Here is an 18,958-nt window from a genome sequence, read left to right on the forward strand (position 1 = left end):
AATTTAACTTTTATTACCCCATGATGATATACAGGGTACGTAGACAAAAAGCTTTTTATCAGCTCATTATATGAAAAGATAAACAATGTAATAATTCATGTGATCCATAATGGGCAAAAAGCAAAAGACTAGCTTCCCCTCAAGAAGAAAAATTTCAGACCTATGAAAAGGGCAACAGAACTAATAAAAAAAACTGTCTTTACCTAGAAGCATTCAGAATGACAACAAAACAGCTGCAACTTTTTTTTTGTAATTCCAGAGTTGTATTCAGTTAACAGAACAACAATTATTTCGTATAAGCTGCATCAGAGACAACTGAAGATGAAAAAACTACCATCCCCATATGTAACTAATTTGTGCTGTGCACCAGCAAGAACCTGCTTTAAATTTCCATGCCAATTTACAACCCCCATACAGTACCAGGCAAGGTTAGTGGCTATTGAAAATACCACCAGGACAGGGCTATCTAAAGACACATTCAGCAGTGTGTTAACTGTACAAAAAAAGACACTGTACAGTTTAGAAACAAATCTTACACAGCCTTACATTTCAATTTTTTTCTTTAAAAGGAGTGAGTTGTATACAGGGGGGTTAAATGCTTTATAGACAAGAAAAAAAACTGCACTAGAACCAACTTATTCATCATCATCATCTTCTTCTTCATCTTCCTCCTCCTCTTCCTCATCTTCATCTTCCTCATCTTCCTTCTCTTCCTTCTTTTTCTTGCTTTTTTCAGCCTTGACGACTCCCTTTTTCGCTGCATCAGGCTTTCCTTTAGCTCGGTCTGCAGCGATATCCTTTTCGTATTTTTCCTTCAGCTTTGCAGCCTTCTTTTCCTCAGGCTGCTTGTCACCCTCAGCAGTGTTACTCCACATCTCTCCCAGCTTCTCTGCAACATCACCAATGGACAGGCCAGGATGTTCTCCTTTGATTTTGGGGCGATACTCAGAACAGAACCAGAAAAAGGCCGAAGGAGGCCTCTTGGGTGCATTGGGATCCTTGAACTTCTTTTTTGTTTCCCCCTTAGGAGGGATATAGGTTTCCATTTCTCTTTCATAATGGGCCTTGTCCGCCTTTGCCGTATCTTCAAATTTTCCCTTCTCTTTAGCAGACATGGTCTTACACCTCTCTAAGCACTTCTTAGAAAACTCTGAGAAGTTGACTGAAGCATCTGGGTGCTTCTTGTGCTCCTCCCGACAAGTTTGCACAAAGAATGCAAATGATGACATTTTGCCTCTCGGCTTCTTAGCCTTTGCCCATGATTAGTTATTTTTCCTCAGCGAGGGACAGAGGTGCCCAGTGCTCATCCAGCTCTCACTTGCCCCGGTGCTGTCTCTATGGAGCTCAATGTACTACTCAATCTTTGGTATTTTGTTATGGCAGCCCAAGCAGACTAATTCTCCCAGGGATGGAGCTTTACCAGGTAAATATTATAGAAGAAAATGGAACAAGTTGTGATTGTCAAGGTGAACTGAATGAGACTGTGTAGGATGCTAAGCCCCGAATATGGCAGTTACTCAGCCAGTAGTAGCTGCTGTCCGTAGCCTCCTAAGGGGCTTGTCTGGCTTCCGTCCTCTGTGGCAGGCACTGTGTTAGGAAAACAGGGAGGAAGTCAGCAGCGAGGTGTTTGTCTGAGGGGGTCAGAAACAGACGTGGAGAGCATCAACATGGCCTATACAGCATGTCCCCCCATCACAAGAAATCAATCTCTTTCTGACTCAGGAAATGTCACAGCAGAGGTGACATTTGAGCTGAGCACAGATGCTGAAAAGGAGTTTATGGTAGAAGAAAGCTCAGAGGAAGGAAGGCACGTGGTCAAGAGAACAAAATGTCTCTCAAAGCCTTAGTGCAGGAGGCAGGAGCAGGGAGGGGCGAGGAGGCAGCTTCTAACTAGAATGTGAAAGGCCTGGAGCTGGTCCCCTAGTAACCCATAAGCAGACAAGTGATGTGATCAGGTGTTCTTTTTTTTTTTTTTTTTTTTTGAGACAGAGTCTCACTATGTCGCCCTCAGTAGAGCGTTGTGAAGTCACAGCTCACAGCAAACTCAAATTCTTGTGCCTAAATGATTCTCTTGCCTCAACCTCCCAAGTAGCTGAGACTACAGGCACCTGCCACAATGCCCAGCTATTTTTTGTTGTAGTTGTCATTGTTGTTTACAGGCCTGGGCCGGGTTTGAACCCGCTGGCCCTGGTGTCTGTGGCCAGTACCCTACCCAATGAGCACAGGCATTGAGTCTCATCAAATGTCTTTTGAAAGAAAGATAAAGTTCAGTTAGCACTGGAGACAATAAATCAGAATGGGAAAAGAACTTCAGGAAGTATTTGCGACAGCCCTATTAGACCTGAAGCAAAGGTGGGACCAAGAGGCTTCTGAGGGGGTGAATTCAAGGTTTGGTGGCCAAAAAAGACAGAGACATACTGGAAAGGTGAGATGCAACAATTACTCCTAGCTTTCTGGCTTGGACGACCGTGTGTATCTTAATGCTATTTACCAGTAGGGAGCAAGAGGTGGAAAATTGGGTGAAATTGGGTTGTTTTGCTTTTATTATTATTTTTGTTGTATGTCATACTTATGGGGTACAGTATGATATTTCAATACATGTATACAATGTATAATAGTTAGATCAGGGTAATTAGCATATCCATCACCTCAAGCATTTATCATTTCTTTGTGTTGGGAATGCTCAAATCTACCCTTCTAGCTGTTTGAAAATCTACAATCCTGTTATTGATTCCAACCCTCCTGCAGTGCTGCGGAACACCAGATGTCAGCCCTGCCATCTTGCTGCACTTCCCTTAGCCAACTTTTGGCTATATCCCCTCCCTGGGACTCTTCCTAGCTGCTAGTAATCATTATTCTGTTCTCCCCTTTTTTATGAGGGCTTTTTTAGCTCCCACATGTAAGTGAGAACATATGGTATTTTTATTTCTGTGTCTGGCTCATTTTGTTTACCATAATGTCCTCCAAGGTCATCCGTGTTCTCGGGCGTGGTGGTTGGAAGAGTCTGGATAAGTCTAGTCTTTGACACAGTCACTTTGAAGGCCTGTATGAGACTCAGTAGGCAATGAAAACGCCCATTTGGAGCTGAGGAGGGAGCACCAGGCTGGAAAAATCCATCCTGTTATTTTGTACTGTATTAAAGCCATGGATGTGGTTGAGAAAAAAATAGCCATCACTCACTTGTGTTTATCACCTGCCAAGCACTGCCCTGCATGGGGATCACCTCATTTAACGCTGCCAGAAACTTTATTTAGAAGTTACTAATGTTGCTGATGTTTTCTCAGATGAGTGATGTGAAGTTTACAGAGATTAAATCCTTTTCCCAAGTTTGCATAGTTGATAAGTGGATTTGTTTTTTTTTCTTTTTTGCCAGGGCTGGGTTTGAACCCTCAACTTCCAGTATATGGGGCCAGCGCCCGCCCTACTCCCTTGAGCCACAGGTGCCACCATTTTTTAAAGTTTTTTAAAGAATTTTTTAAATTCTTTTTTCCCAAAGTCTCAAAAAATAGACAACTAATATTTATAAATAAAAATAGAAGATAATTTCAAAAAACAGATCATGCCAAATCTTATAGATAATAGAAAAAGAAGAAATTCAAATTCATTGTACTATATCTGATATTAAAATTGGAAAAAATATATTATTATAAAGGGAAATTACAAACATATTTAACTTATAAATGAGGATGTAATATCCTAAGCAACATATTAATAAGTTGAGTTAAAAATTATTGTTCAAATAATGTACTTTGGTTAAAATTAAGTGAATTTGAACCCAAGTGATTGGACCCCAGTGCCCTGCTCCCTGGGGTTTATTGTGGAGATATCCACATTTAAGGGCAAATAGAAGTGGGGGGTCTAAGTTGAATGCAGTGGCTCATGCTTATAATCCTAGCACTCTGGGAGGCTGAGGTGGGTAGATTGCTTGAGCTCAGGAGTTGGAGAGCAGCTTAGCAAGAGTGAGACCCCATCTCTACTAAAAATAGAAAAACTACCCAGGCATTATGGTGGGTATCTGTAGTCCCAGCTACTCTGGAGGCTATGAAAGGAGGATCACTTGAACCCAGGAGTCTGAAGTTGCTGTGAGCTATGACTACCTACGGAGACAGAGTGAGACTCCGTCTCAAAAAAAAAAAAAGGAGGAAAGAAAGACTGGCCACCCTGATGAGCGTATAAATGATGTCACCTTGGCAAATTTACCTCCAGCCCTCAGTCTCGCAGGCTCAGAATCCAAGCTTGCCAGCACAAGGGTCCAAGCTCCTGTGAGCTTATGTTTAAAACCAGGCTGTTGATTGATTAATTGGTATTGAGTAATAAACTACCAAGCAAGCCAGATGTTCATGACTTGTTGATGAGAGCATTATGGCTTGTAGGCAAAATCTAATTATCCTAAGAATGCTGGCAGAAAACATGCACTGCGTGCAGGAGGAAGCATCCAGATAGTACGGCCAGTGTCATTGATCTGGGAGGCACTCTGCACCATCTCTGCTGGGCCTGGGTTGACACGTTGTTCAGAAGCTCATGTTCACGGGCTGTGGTACTTTCTCTTTGGGCAAATTCCATTTCTCTGGGGTCCATTCTCCTTGGCTCAGTGCTCCCAACATGCTCATTTTCTTACTATCTTCACGATACCTGCCATATCCAAATATCACCACGCGTACAATTATTGTTGAATCCTGATTACACTTGGGGGGTTAGGGGACCAGTCCCCATGGAGTCAAAAATCTGCAGATAACTTTGACTCCCCACCCCCAGCTTAACCACTCAATAGCCTATTGTTCACTGGAAGCCTTGCTGATCAATAGTTGATCAATACATCTTTTGTAGGGCATATCTGTTATACTGTATTCTCTCAGTACAGTGAGCTGGGGAAAAGAAACAGATATTAAGAACATCATGAGGAAAGGGGAATACATTCACCATCCACGTCTTGCAGGTGGATGAGCACAGGGTCTTCATCTTCTTCCTCAGGTTGGGTGGACTGAGGCGGAGGGGAGGGGGAGGGCCGGGTCTTGCTGCCTGAGGCTGGAGGAGGCAGAATAAAATCCCCACGTAAGCGGCCTACACAGTTCAAACCCCTGCTGCTCAAGGGTAGGCAGAGTTATGTTAGCTTAAGTTTATTAAATTAACTTACTTTAAGTAGTAAAACTCTTTATTTTTAAAGGAAATAAAGAAATAATGGTCCGTGATGAGAGCAAAGGAAAGCTATCCCCGGCCACAAACCGAAGGCAGCCATAAAGCTAAGCACACAGCTGTTAAGAGAGAATGTGACTCTCTGTTACCCTGAACCGCACCAGCGAGATGCCTGCTACTCAGACAGCGCAGGGCAGGCAGCTAGGAGACTCACCCTTTCCCAGAGACATTCCCGCAGCACCAGACTGTCCTCAGACTGCCACCTGGACAGGGCAGATGTGACACCAGTGACGGCTGAGCTTCGGGACCCAGTTCCTCAGCTATGTTTGTACCTGGCTTTGTGGGATTTTTTTTTTTTTTTTGGCTAGGGCTGGGTTTGAACCGGCCATCTCAGGCATATGGGGCTAGAGTCCTACTCCTTTGAGCCACAGGCGCCGCCTTTTGTTTTTTTTAAAGAGCAGCCCCCCTCCTCTACTATTTGTATGAAACTTAATTGCCCCCAAACCTGTATTTATTTCTACTTCTGGGTCATTCTGGAGGTGGGCTGAGTCCCCCTAAAAATTTTACCTTTTTGCATTTCATTCCGAAGGGGTAAGATTTTTCAGATTTGGTGAAAAGGCAAAGAGGAAGCCGAGGTCCGTAGTTTGAGGCCTGGGCAAGAGTGAAGGGTGGATCTGCTTAGCCAGGAGAATGTGAGCTTGTTTTTTTGTTTTGCTTTGTTTTTGAGACAGTCTAAAGCTGTTGCCTGGGTAGAGCGCCAGCTCTCAGGCTTAAGTGATCCTGTTGCTTAGTTTTTCTATTTTAGTAGAGATGGGATTTCACTTTTGCTCAGGCTGGTCTCGAACTCTTGAGCTCAGGCGATCCACCTGTCTGGGCCTCCCAAGTGCTGGGATCCCCAGCGTGAACGGTCGGTTTACAAATGGCAGGCGATGTTCGCCTCTGCGGTCTCTATTTTCTCTTTGGATCTGAGAAAACATCATGGGCTCTAGTGAGAGCTGTGGAGTGTGCCGGGTGTTTGGAATTCTCATTCGGGAGCCCCCAGCGGTGAGAGCTCTGACCACAGCCTGTGGGGCGGGTGGAGCTGGGCAGGACTGTCCCCTGCACAGCCCCAAGCTCCCTCCGGGGCCTGGGGTGGAGGAGGAAGGGGGAAAGGAGCGAAGATGACAGGGGCCAGGGAGCTGCTGATCCACATAAACACCAGAGAGAAGATGCCCCTGGGTGGAGCTTGTTCTGAGCTGGGGCTTTGCAGACCGACTCCAGATCCTAATGAGGTCCCAGAGTGGGAGGAACACGAAGGGAAGAGCAGGATGCAGGAGGCGTAAGTGTGAGTTCAGAACTAGGCCCAGGGCTGCCCTTCCAAGAGACCTAGTAGGGTAAGGGGTCAGGAAAAGTACAAACCAGACCAAGAAGTGGAGACGGCCAGGCTAGACCCACTGAGGCCCAGGGAAGGCTTGAAGGCTGAGCTCTCCGAGGAGCAGGGCTCAGGGTGGGCCTGTCTGGGGTGGAGGCTGCAGGGATGGAGAGAGGAAGAATAAAGTGTCCAAGTTCCCAGAACCAGGACCTCAAAAGAAACTGTGTAGATGTGATTAGGTTAAGAATTTTCAGATGGGGAGATTATCCTGGATTATCTGGGTGGGACCAGTGTCATCATAAATGCTCTTAAACAAGAAAGAGTGAGGGTGGCGCGGCCTGTGGCTCAGTGGGTAGGGCCCGGACCCCATATACCCAGGGTAGCAGGTTCAAATCCGACCCCAGCTAAACTGCAACAAAAAATTAGCGGGGCATTCTGGGGAGTACCTGTGGTCCCAGTTACTTGGGAGGCTGAGGCAAGAGAATTGCCTAAGCCCAAGAGTTTGAGGTTGCTATGAGCTGTGATGCCACAGCACTCTACTGAGGGTGATGAAGTGAGATTATGTCTCCAAAAAAAAAAAAAAAAGACAGACAGACAGAAAGAACAAGTGGTGTGACAGCTGGCTTTGAAGATGGAGGAAGGGCTCAGGAACCACGAAACGCAAGTGGCCCCTGGATGCTGGAAAAGGCAAGAGAACAGACACTCCCTTTGAGCCTCTGGACAGAACACAGTCCTGTTGACACCCCGATCTTAGCCCAGGGTGACCCATTTTGGATTTCTGAGCTCCAGAACTGTAAGGTAATAAATGTGTGATATTTTAAGCCACTTAGTTTAACCCCATTTGCAGCAGCAGCAGCAGGCAACTAGTACACATGAGAAGCTGGATGATACACAGTTTTATTAAAGGAAGCCTAGAGCCAGAAGAAGTCCCCTCTGGGTGACAGTGAGACCACGTGTGCAAGAATAAACTGGAAGGGACGTGGAGTTCTTCAGGGAAATCTACTTTCAGTTGAAGCCCAGGAAACAGAGGAGGTGGTGAGTGAAAAGGTTAAGAGTATGGGGAACTATTTCAATTTTTGGCACTAGAATAAGAATTTCAAAGGGTACAATGTAAATAGAAGCCAGGTCAGGAGAAGCCAGAGTTGAACAGGAATAAGACTGTGTTGAAGGAGCTGGGCCCTCCAGGGAGTGCCATCCTTGTGCACGCCCCATCATCACTGAGAATCACAGAAAAAAGGGAGCAGAGCCCGGGGGGGGGGGGGCAGTAGGGAGGACAGAGGCAGAGCCACTTCACTCAGTGGTTTTAACTGAATGCCTTTTGGCTTCTTCTTCAATTCAGCTTGTTAGTTTTGAGGTATGGTTCTTGCCTCTGCTGACCTTAGTCAAATTCTACAAGAAAACTTTTATTTTTTAAAGGACTGAGACCAATTTTATGCAGAACAGCATGCAATGCTTATTAATTAATAATTATCCTAAACAAGTCTAAATGTGTTTCTTCACAAGCTATAATAAAACTGTGCTTCTGATTAAAGGGTGTTTTGCCCATATTAGGCTCATAAGTGCTTGCTGGATTTAACTGAATTAAGATGAGTCACAAAGTGCTAGATACCTGGATGTAGGGGCACAAGACAGCATGATGCTCCTAAGCGCCTGCCTTATTTACAAGATAGGATGAGATCAGCCCCTGCCACAGCATCACGAGGGAGCTGGGTGGAAGGGACCTTGCATGTTAATGTCAGGTTTGTGACGTCCAGGGCCTCAAACTCTTTAGCTCTATTAGATGGGCTAGACCCTGTGAGGTCAAGTCCCTCCTTTTGTACCTCTGGTATAAAACCTAGAGCTAAAACCTAGGCTTTGTTTCTTTCTACTAAAGTCCTGAATACGGGTCTTTTTTTTTTTTTTTTTAGAGAGTCTCACTTTGTTGCCCTTGGTAGAGTGCCGTAATGTCACAGGTCACAGCAACCCTACCCACTGAGTGACAGGCATTGCCCCTGAATCCCGGTCTTTAGATATTACCCATTTTATGGCATGGGAAGCACAAGGGACAAACCCAAGGAAAAGAATAATGGAAAGACAGCATTTCTCTAAAGGCACCTAACAGAGCTGGCCTCCGCCACCCACACTTTGGCTTCCCAGGGTGGACACCCTGGTTTCTCTTACTACACCAGTTTCACAGATAAGAAAAAGAATATGTGGGTGGCACCTGTGACTCAGTGGTAGGGCACTGGCCCCATATACTGAGGGTGGCGAGTTCAAACTCGGCCCCGGCCAAGCTGCAAAAAAAAAAAAAATAGCTGAGTGTTCTGGTGGGCACCTGTAGTCCCAGCTCCTCAGGAGGCTGAGACAAGAGAATCGCCTAAGCCCAGGAGTTGGAGGTTGCTGTGAGCTGTGACATCACAGCACTCTACTGAGGGCGATAAAGTGAGACTCTGTCTCTAAGAGAAAAAAAAGAAAGAAAGAAAAAGAATCTGAGAGTGGCAAAGAGAGATGGAAATCTGAAGAGACCAGTCCCTGGTAAGGCAGAGCTATTAATCTCTTGTTAGTCGTAACAAAAGTTCCACCCCTCATGACATGGCCCAGTTATGTCCTTGACTTTCACGTACAGCAAATTCTCCCACCCTCGAGATGAGAGAGGACGGTAGGAAGCATTGAGTTTTCCCCTACAAACCACAAAATAAGTGTCCCTTATTTTATCCAAGCTCATCAACTAAAAACTGATGTGTGTATCTATTATGTTATCTGTTCATCCATTTTTTCTTTCCAGTGTGCAAAGCTAATTACTTTGTTAATTAAGCACTCTTCACTCTTATTAGAGTTGTTAGAATATTTGAGAACATTTGCTGCTCTTTGTTTCCCAGAGGACCCAGGCATGCATTTTCAGGGAACAGCTGGGGTTGTTTGTCTGTACAATGTATGTCAGGTGTGAAACCGACAATTTGCTGCCTTTCAAAAATCTATTTCTTCATTTTCAAGTGGGTGCAGCTGCCTAGAACTACAGGGTGTCTGGCTGTACTCAGGTACTGATGAAGACTGATCTTGGCTAGCTAAGTGCCTCCAGAGCCAGACACAGAATTAGGTGTCTTGGAACCACCTGTCTGTGAATCCTGAGTTGCTGCAGAGAGAGATGTGGTTTTAATTAAGTTCTGTGCTGAGTCCAGGGGCTGTGGAAAGAGTCTGCATGGGGTGGCACCATGATGTCAGTCTCATAATAGTTACTCTTGGTATAGTACAAGCATGGGGATTATTCTTGTGGGAATGATTTGACCACCTGTCCTTTCATGAATATTGAGCTGGGTATTCTTAGGGCTGGTCCTTATCTCTCTGGAGACCAGAGACTCCAACAGGGCTGACTCCGTGGGTGTATATCCAGCACCCTACTCTAACAAGGGCCCCATGCTTGGGGTAATGCTCTTTTGTAGCCATCTTGATAGTATTTTTTTTATTTTTACATTTTTATTTGTTTATTTACCCAAAGAAGACAGAAAAAAAATCCTGAAATTCTTTGTATTATTTATTTATTTATTTTGAGACAGAGTCTCACTTTTTCACTCTCAATAGAATGCCTTGGTGTCATAGCTCATAGCAACCGTAATCTCTTGGGCTCAAGTGATCCTCTTGCTTCAGCCTCCCAAGTAGCTAGGACTATAGGTGCCCACCACAACACCCAACTATTTTTAGAGATGAGGTCTCACTCTGGCTCAGGCTGGTCTCAAACCCATGAGTTCAGGTAATCCGTCCACCTCAGCCTCCCAGAGTGCTAGGATTATAGGCATGAGCTCCTGTGCCCAGCCTTGAAATTCTTAATAACTTTTTTGTAAGGGATGGGGTCTCACTAATTGCCCAGGCAGGAGTGCACAGTAAGTCACAGGTGTGATAATTGCAAACTTCAGCCTCCAATTCCTCAGCTCAGCCTCTTAAGTAACTTTCTTTTTCTTTTTTTTGAGATAGAGTTTCAAGCTGTCACCCTTGGTAGAGTGCCATGGTGTCACAGCTCACAGCAACCTCAAACTCCTGGGCTTAAGCAAGTCTTTTGCCTCAGCCTCCTAAGTAGCTGGGACTACAGGTGCTCACCACAATGCCCAGCTATTTTTTTTTTTTGCAGTTGTCATTGTTGTTTAGCTGACGTGGGCCAGATTCGAACCCCCCAGCCCTGGTGTATTATGCCGGGTGCTCTACCCACTGAGCCACAGGCGATGTCCTTGAGTAACTTCTTAATAATGTTTTAGTAAGGGACATGGCATTTTCTTGTTGTACTGTGTCTACAAATAATGGAACTTGTCCTGGTCTCCAATATGGTTGCTTTCATTGAGAGCTCTCTAATTTCTAAATTACTTCTGTAATGGCCCATAATCCTTTGCATGCATTTATTTACATATTTATGTCCATTTTCCAGACTATAGGTGTCTGGAGGCCTTGGACATCCTCGTCTCTTTTCCCCAGGGCCTAAGAGAGTGCTTAGACAATGTTTGTTGAGTGATTGAATACTTGAAAGAGTCCTTGGGGGATATTCCCATAGCCAAGGTAACAAGTAGACTATTGGGATAGTGCCACATTTGGTGTCAAGTTCACTGTAAAGGGGGTCATTAATTCTGGATACACCTTCCCTTCCTCCTCCTCAATTGCTTCTCTCTGTCTGAGCTATAAGCTGCTTTAATGCCTGAGTGCCCACAGTGATTCTCTGCTCACCTGACTCCTGATTCTGTAAGCTGAGCAGGGAACCCTGTGCTGGCTGAGACAGCTATGTTTAGAGGACCAAGATGAGCTGCTGCTGTCAGCATTCAGGGATATAGACCTTTGAGTCTTGACCTTGGGATTAGGCAAGCCTTCACTCTGGCCAGCAGAGCTGTGGGGTCTTAGAGAAGTTAATGTGAGAACTTCCAAGGCAGTGAAATGAAGAAGCTGGACAGTGAATGTGGCACTTGTGAGCACCAGCAGTGCTGTGGGTCATGGTGGAGGTCACTGGCCTTGGAATTTTTAAGGTGCTCCTGAGCCAGGTCTAACAATTTTTACTGCATTTTAAATAAATTAGAAGAAAGCTAATTAAAGGAAACACCTAAGTCTAGGAACCACAAGTCGGATTCACTTCCCATGGTCACCTGAACACCATGTGAATAGTGTTCTGAGGCAGGGCAGAGCGTGGTCATTCATCAGAAGGGGCACACACGCAGCATTTAGAGAGCCAAACACAACATTGAACTTGTAAACGCCGTGTGCTGGCTGAATAAACAGATCAGTGAGGACTTGCCATCAGCACTCTAAGTCTGTCCCTGAAAGTAGGTGGTTTTCAATAAGTTCTTCAACTTGAACTTCAGTTTCCTTACCCATAAAAATATTTGATGGTCTGAAATATTTTCTAGCTTTAATAATAGTAATCATGTTACTCTCTTGTAAAAGGAAGACCATTTGCCTCACTAAAAAAAACAAAACAAAAAACACCCTTCCTGCCTTCATTTTGTCTGGATATGCTCAAGGCTCCTTTTCTTCAAGCCTTTGCTGTGGGAGTCTGGCTTGATTTCTAATGTTACAAAATACCTATGTGGCATATTTTTCGCAGGACGGCCAGAGTTTCTTTCTTTTGACTCTGGACTGTGGCAGATGATGAGAAATGGGTATTTCAAGAATTATAACTTGGCTGGGTGCAGTGGTTCACAACTGTAATCCCAGCGCTCCAGGAGGCCCAGGCAGGTGAATGGCCTGAGCACACGGATTCGAGACCAGCCTGAGCCAGAGTGAGTGAGACCCTGTCTCTAAAAATAGCCAGGCGTTGTGGTGACACCTGTAGTTCCAGCTACTTTGGAGGCCGAGGCAAGAGAATTGCTTGAGCCTAAGAGTTTGAGGTTGCTGTGAGCTGTGATGCCATGACACTCTGCCGAGGGTGACAAAGTGAGACCGTCTCACAGGAAAAAAAAAAAAAAAAGAAAGAAAAAGGATTACATTTTAAGATGACCACTGAACACAGGACCTGAACCCATGGCTTTGTTTCTTTGTTTTCTAAACCTAGGAGACATAGGACCCCTTCAGACATTCATGTTGCTTTTATTGATTTTATTTACTTATTTATTTGTTTTTGAGACAGAGTAGTCTCACTCTGTTGCCCTAGGTAGAGTGCTGTGGTGTCATCATAGCTCACAGCCACCTCAATCTCTTGCAGTCAAGTGATCCTCCTGCTTCATCCTCCCAAGTAGCTGGGACTACTGGTGTCCCCCAGCTAGCCCTTAGCCCTAACCCTATTTTTAGTAGAGATGGGGTCTCGCTCTTGCTTGGGCTGATCTCAAACTCCTGAGCTCAAGGGATGCACCCGCTTTGGCCTCCCAGAGTGCTAGGATTTCAGGGGTAAGCCATCATGCCTGGCCAATTTTGTTGATTATAAACCAGAAATGATTCCTCATGGTAAACGTGGATGGCGGAGACATTTGCCTCATTGTGGCTTCTAAGGAGGGGCTAAAGCAGAACATGGTTTTTCACTACGTGCTTCTCTCTTCTCTGGGAGCTGTTCCTCATCTCTTACTCCCCTCCTCTGAGCCCCCTCCTCCAGAAAATAATAGCAGCTTTCCTTTTCTTGTCATTTCAGATTCATGTGAGGGTAGCGATGATTAGGTCATATTGTTTGGGTAATAGCCTTTTCCCAACTTCAAGAGAGGCTGCCTGGGGAACGTCTCAGGAAGATGCCCCACAGAATCAGATAGCCAGGCAGGGTAATTGGGCATTTGAGAAGAACCAGGGCATGCTGGATTTACTATTACTATTTTTGTTTGTTTTGTTTTATTTTGAATAAGAAAGAAATCAGGGAGTCTCGGGGATCTTCTTGGGGAGCTAGCCTGGTGCTTTGGCATCAGACCCATTATCTAGTTGAAGTTACAAAAAGCATCAGACACCAGGAAAGCTCATCAATTGTGCAGGTGCATATATTGTTGGCCCTGACAACGGCCCTTGTGTGGATTTTTTTTTTCCAAATAAGAGTCTCACTGTATCGCCCCAGTTGGTGTGCAGTGGCAGGTATGATCACAGCTCACTGCAGCCTCAAATTTCTGGGCTCAGAAGAGTGGCCTGGAGCTCATGGCAGCCTCCTGAGTGGCATGCACTGTAGCACCCAGCTTTACATGCAGCAGTTCCAAGATCATGTAATTTCCCTTCAACCTGTCTTGATCTCTGAATAGCTTTTTTTTTTGAGAGAGTCTCAAGCTGTTGCCCTGGGTAGAGTGCTATGGCGTCACAGCTCACAGCAACCTCAAACTCTCAGGCTTAAGCAATTCTCTTGCCTCAGCCCCCCAAGTAGCTGGGACTTACAGGTGCCCACCACAATGCCCAGCTATGTTTTGGTTGTAGTTGTCATTGTTGTTTGGTGGGCCTGGGCTGGATTCAAACCCGCCAGTTCTGGTGTATGTTGCTGGCACCTTACCTGCTTGAGCTATAGGCACTGAGCCTTTTCTCCATTAACTGAAGAAAAATGGGTACCCTTTACAGATTTATTTTTTTAAATAAATCTTTCTATTATTTATTTATTTATTTGCAGTTTTTGACTGGGGTGGGGTTTGAACCCGCCACCTCTGGTATATGGGGCCCACACCCTACTCCTTAAGCCACAGGTGCCACCCTACAGATTTATTTTTAAAGATTACAAAACAAAAAAAATCAGGATTGTGAGATGAGTGCCTTATAATGTCTCATCAATATTTTCACCAAATTGCCCTTGTTCGATGAGAGGAAGAGCAGTCATTCCTGGGGGAGAGGGACTCTATGGTAAAGTATTCCCTGGCGTTTTTCTGATAAAGCTTTGTCTAACTTTCTCAAAACAGTCTCATAATAAGTAGATGTTATCATTCTTTGGCTTTCCAGAAAGTCGACGAGCAAAATGCCTTGAGTATACTCCAGAACTATTGTCGTGACCTTCGCTTGTGACCAGTCAGCTGTTGCTTTGACTGGACCACTTCCGCCTCCCGGTAGCCATTGCTTTGATTGTGCTTTGCCTTCAGGATTGTCCTGGTGAAGCCACGTTTCATCTGCTGTTGCAATTCTTTGCAGAAATGCTTCAGGATCTTGATCCCACTCGTTGGAAATTCCCAATGAAATTTCTGTCCTCGTCTGCAGCTGATCTCATGCAGCAGTTTGGACATCCTCATGTGGAAAGTTTGCTCAACTTTAATTTTTCAGTCAGAGTTTTGCAACTGAACCAGTTGAGGTATCCATGGTGTTGGCTACTGTTTCTGCTGTTAATCTCTGGCCCTCTTCAATTAGGGTTCAAACAAAATTAACTTTTTCCTCACAAATTGAAGTGGGTGTTTTGCTGCTATAGGCCTCATCTTTAACTTTATCTCATCCTGTCTTAAAATGAATTATCTACTTGTAAACTGCTGCTTTCTTTGGCGGACATTGTCCCCTTAAACTTTTCATAAACCATCAGTGACGTCAGCACTGTTCCACTCAAGCTTCACTGCAAAGTTGATGTTCTTGCTTTAATTTTAGCGAATTCAGGTTCCTCTGATAGGGGCTCTTTTCAAACCTATTTCTTATCCGTCTTAGTGCCTCACTAAGATCACATTCAGATGTTAAACAAGTCAGTGTGAGTTTATTTTGATGCGAAAAATAGAAATTCATGCATAGTGTTCTCATAATATGCATTTTCAGTGAACAGAAATAGTTCCTGATGTTCTCTGGATGGTATGTAATTAAAAGGTATGAACCAGAGAACATCAGGAACTATATTTTATGTTCCTTTTGATCTATATAAACGGTATTGGGGTGCATATATTATTCTGTAAAATGCTTTTTAAAACTCATTATTACCTAGAGATCTTCTCATATCAGTGTATACATATTTATGTATTAAAACACTTAACTGATTTTAACATGGTTAATAAAAGTCAAATAACAGAGACATCAAAGCATCCTTCCTCCTTAATACTCTTGAGATGGTCCCACATCACAAAAGGAGCCACTTTTTTTTTTTTAAGAGACAGAGTCTCACTCTTTCACTCTCAGTAAAGTGCTGTGGCATCACAGCTCACAGCAATCTCCAGCTCTTGGGCTTAGGTGATTCTCTTGCCTCAGCCTCCCCTGTAGCTGGGACTGCAGGTGCCCACCACACCTAACAGAGCTAACAGAGCCGCCAGCAAAGTGGTCCCTGAAGTCAGATGCTTTGACTCTCCCTCTCCACGGCAGACACTGGCTGCAGACTTATTTACCACCCCTGTGCTAAGCTGTGCTTCCCAACTCCCCCACTGGTAGGAATGGCTGATGGGATGGAGGAGGGATGCAGCCCACTTCGGGGCCGGCCCACACCGTGATCTTTAAGGTCCTGTCATCTCTCCTCCTTGCTTCTCAGCTGCCTAGAGGTGGACCACGTGGCTGGTTCTGCCTAGAGGTGGACCACATGCTGGGAAGGGTAGCATATCATTCTTTCCTACTCAGGGAGAGAAGTCACAACTTCCAAAGGTATAGTTACTGCAAAAGCACTTACCTAGTGTTTTCGTGAATGGTGAATTTAAAACTCTGTGGGTCAACTCAGCTACACCTTGGCACCTGGTTGTCAGGTCAAGCACATCTAGCTATTGCTGTGAAAGCAATTTGTAGATATGATTAACATATCCCTTGGGCTTTAAATAAAACAGGTTACACTCTATAATGGGGTGGGCTTCATTCCATTAGTTGAAAGACTTAAGAGCAAGGACAGGTTTCCAGAAGAAGAAATTGTGTCTCGAGACTGCAACACAGCGACCCTGCCTCAGTTTGCAGTGTGCTGTCCTGCCCTGCAGATTTTACATTCACCATTTCCACAACTGTATGAGCCAATATCTTAAAATAAATCTCCATCTTTCCTTCGAAATCTATCTCTCTCTCCTCCTCCTCTCTCAAGCATGTATGTACACATACATACGTATTCTGTTTCTCTGGAGAACGCTGACTAGCACACTGAGGAAAAAGCCGGTTCCTTTCCATATGATCCTTTAAACATTCCTACCACCATGTCAGCTTGAGACTGGATGTCAGCTATGTCTGTACACATCCCAGATCCTGCCCAAGGGGACAGATAAACCACAAAGCTTTTTCAAGAGTTGGAACCTAATGGCCCCTTCCCATTCCTCATAAGAGAGGAGGCTGTGAAACAGACACCCAGATCTTCTTGGATTTTCTTCTTGGATCTTCTATGCAAATTTTTACTGGAAACCAAGAACAACTTAAAAAGAAATGGTTCCCCATGGAGAGAGTTAATAATAGAAAATACATGCCTTTCCCTCTAGGGGAAAAGAAGCCAAAAAATGTGCATCCCAGAGGTTGGACTGTCCTCTCAAGCGCATCTCACTCTTCTCCCATCCCACACTCGTGCAATTGCCCAGATTGAGGATTGAGGCTGGGGAGCAACAGGGACCCTGACGCAGCCTACACAGAGTCACTTTTACTGTGGCTAGGGCCTAAGGCTGCAGGTATGATTTAGTGGCCATCCCTGAGAAGGAGTCAAATACTGAACCTGAAAAAAGTATAAAGAAAAAAGGCAGGTCTAGCTGCAACGGCTCACATCCCAAATCCCAGCACTTTGGGAGGCAATGGTGGGAGGATCACCTAAGGTCAAGAGTTTGAGACCAGCCTGGGCAATAGCAAGACCTCCACCTCCACAAAATCCTGGCCACCTGGGAAGCTGAGGCAAGAGGTTCACTTGGGCCTAGAAGTTTGATGTTGCTGCAACTGTGAAATTACATGAATTAGTATCTCACCTAAAACTCAGGTCAAGGCACCACGCAAACCTGGAGCATAGCTGGAAAGTGAGAGATTCTCTTGGTCTTCTGTTGGACGAGGGAAATATCTCCCCTTTTGTCAGCCCATTGCCATTACACCTGTGGAATCAGTTGTCATCTAAAGAGTATGGCTCCAGGGGCACCAAGATTAGCCCTTGGCCTACCCATCTGCCTCCTATTATTTCCCAGTCAGAAAGCACTCTTTATTTTTGTTTATTTATTTATTTATTTATTGCAGTTTTTTTTGGCCAGGGCTGGGTTTGAACCCACCACCTCTGGCATATGGGGCTGGCACCCTACTCCTTTGAGCTGCAGGCGCCGCCTGAAAGCACCCTTTATGTTGTTGTTGTTGTTTTGTTTTAGTAACAGGGCCTTACTCTGTAGCCCAGGCTGGAGTGCAGTTGTACAATCATAGCTCACTGTGACCTTGAACTCTTGCCTCAGCCTCTCAGGTAGGTGGGACTACAGGAGCATGGAAAATGCTACCTGTAAGATCAGCTCTAAAAGACTGGCACAGACTACCTCCTGCCTCCTGCCTCCTGCCTCCAAACCACAGTTCCCTGCTTGGACCCTCCCTCATCACTGGCACCTGTTCTTCTCCATCCTTCCATGTCCTCTATTGCTCCTGTCTTCTATTATCAGCAACCAGCCCCATCTTAGATACATGTCCTGTGGGTTGAATTACAATAACTGCCCTGCCAGCACGTCACCACAGCCTCCAGGAGACATTTTCACCTTCCTCCCTGGATTTTCTTATAACACTGCTTCTCACCCAGCCTCCTTGCCAAGGCAAAGTGCTCCAAGATGCTCAGAGGTCTCACAGCTTCATTTCCCAATGTCCAAAATCAAAGTCATCAGCTCCCTGCAAACCTGCTCCCATTCCCAGATTTTCTGCTTCTAACTGCCAAGCTTTGAAACTTTAAAAACATTCAGAAAAGAACTCTCTCCTTCATCCTCTAGTTCCATGTAGCTAGCACCAAGCTCCCGCATACCTGTGTTTCTATGTCATCTCTCTGAACCAGGCCTCACCACCATCCACCTGGACCACATGGTGCTTTCTCCTTGGCCTCCAGGCCTCAGTTCTCCCCTCCCAGCCATCTTGTGTGACACAGGCCACGCCAATCTTCCTTTCATACTCTTCTATCCTCTGGAAAAGACTTTCAGGCTCGTTGTTTCCTAGAGCTCCAAGTCTCAGCTTGACACTCTGCAGAGGAAGGATGATGCTGTTAACCCCCAGACTCAATTCAAGCACCACTCTGAGAGTCCGAACATCACTGCAAAGACACGAGGAATTTTATTCATTCAAGCTCAGAGCCTGGGCTGCCCTTTAAGAAAAAACGGGAACAGCCCTTACAGACTATTCAGAAAGTCCCTTTAGACCTCTCCCGCTTCCCTCCCATTAGACCATCCCACCCCATCCCCTTATTGGTAGGTAAACCATGTCTGTCCTAAACTGACAGGTACAGGGTGGTCGTGTTCAGGGTTGATTGGCTCAGGGACGAGTCTTCTTTGTCTCAGGTGAGCGAATGAGAAGGAAGGGATAAAGGTCACAAGTGGGGCGAGTGCAGAGTAGAGTGATGAGTGGAAAAAGGTCATAAGTGGGGTGAGTGCAGAGTAGAATGGTGAGTGCAAAAAGGGGAGGGGGTCAGGATGTGGGCTGAGTGCACAAGGGGGCCAGTGGGACAAAGGGGAGGGGTCAGGATGTGGGCTGTAACACCTAGGTATGATAAGGTCCTTGGTATGC

General features: G+C 45.2%; 1 protein-coding gene across 1 annotated transcript in view; it reads right to left on the bottom strand.

The window, feature by feature from the left end:
• Nucleotides 1-635: 635 nt before the first annotated feature.
• The window catches only part of LOC100942737 (high mobility group protein B1-like), a 40,214-nt gene continuing 21,891 nt past the window's right edge, over nt 636-18,958 (bottom strand). Inside the window, exon 4 of the mRNA XM_023517929.1 lies at nt 636-1,250. Within this exon, the coding sequence (XP_023373697.1) occupies nt 636-1,250 (615 nt within the window). The remainder of the gene's footprint in view (nt 1,251-18,958) is intronic.

The sequence above is a fragment of the Otolemur garnettii genome, unplaced genomic scaffold (genome assembly GCF_000181295.1).
Source record: "Otolemur garnettii isolate 467f Iridium unplaced genomic scaffold, OtoGar3 scaffold00125, whole genome shotgun sequence".
NCBI lineage: Eukaryota > Metazoa > Chordata > Mammalia > Primates > Galagidae > Otolemur > Otolemur garnettii.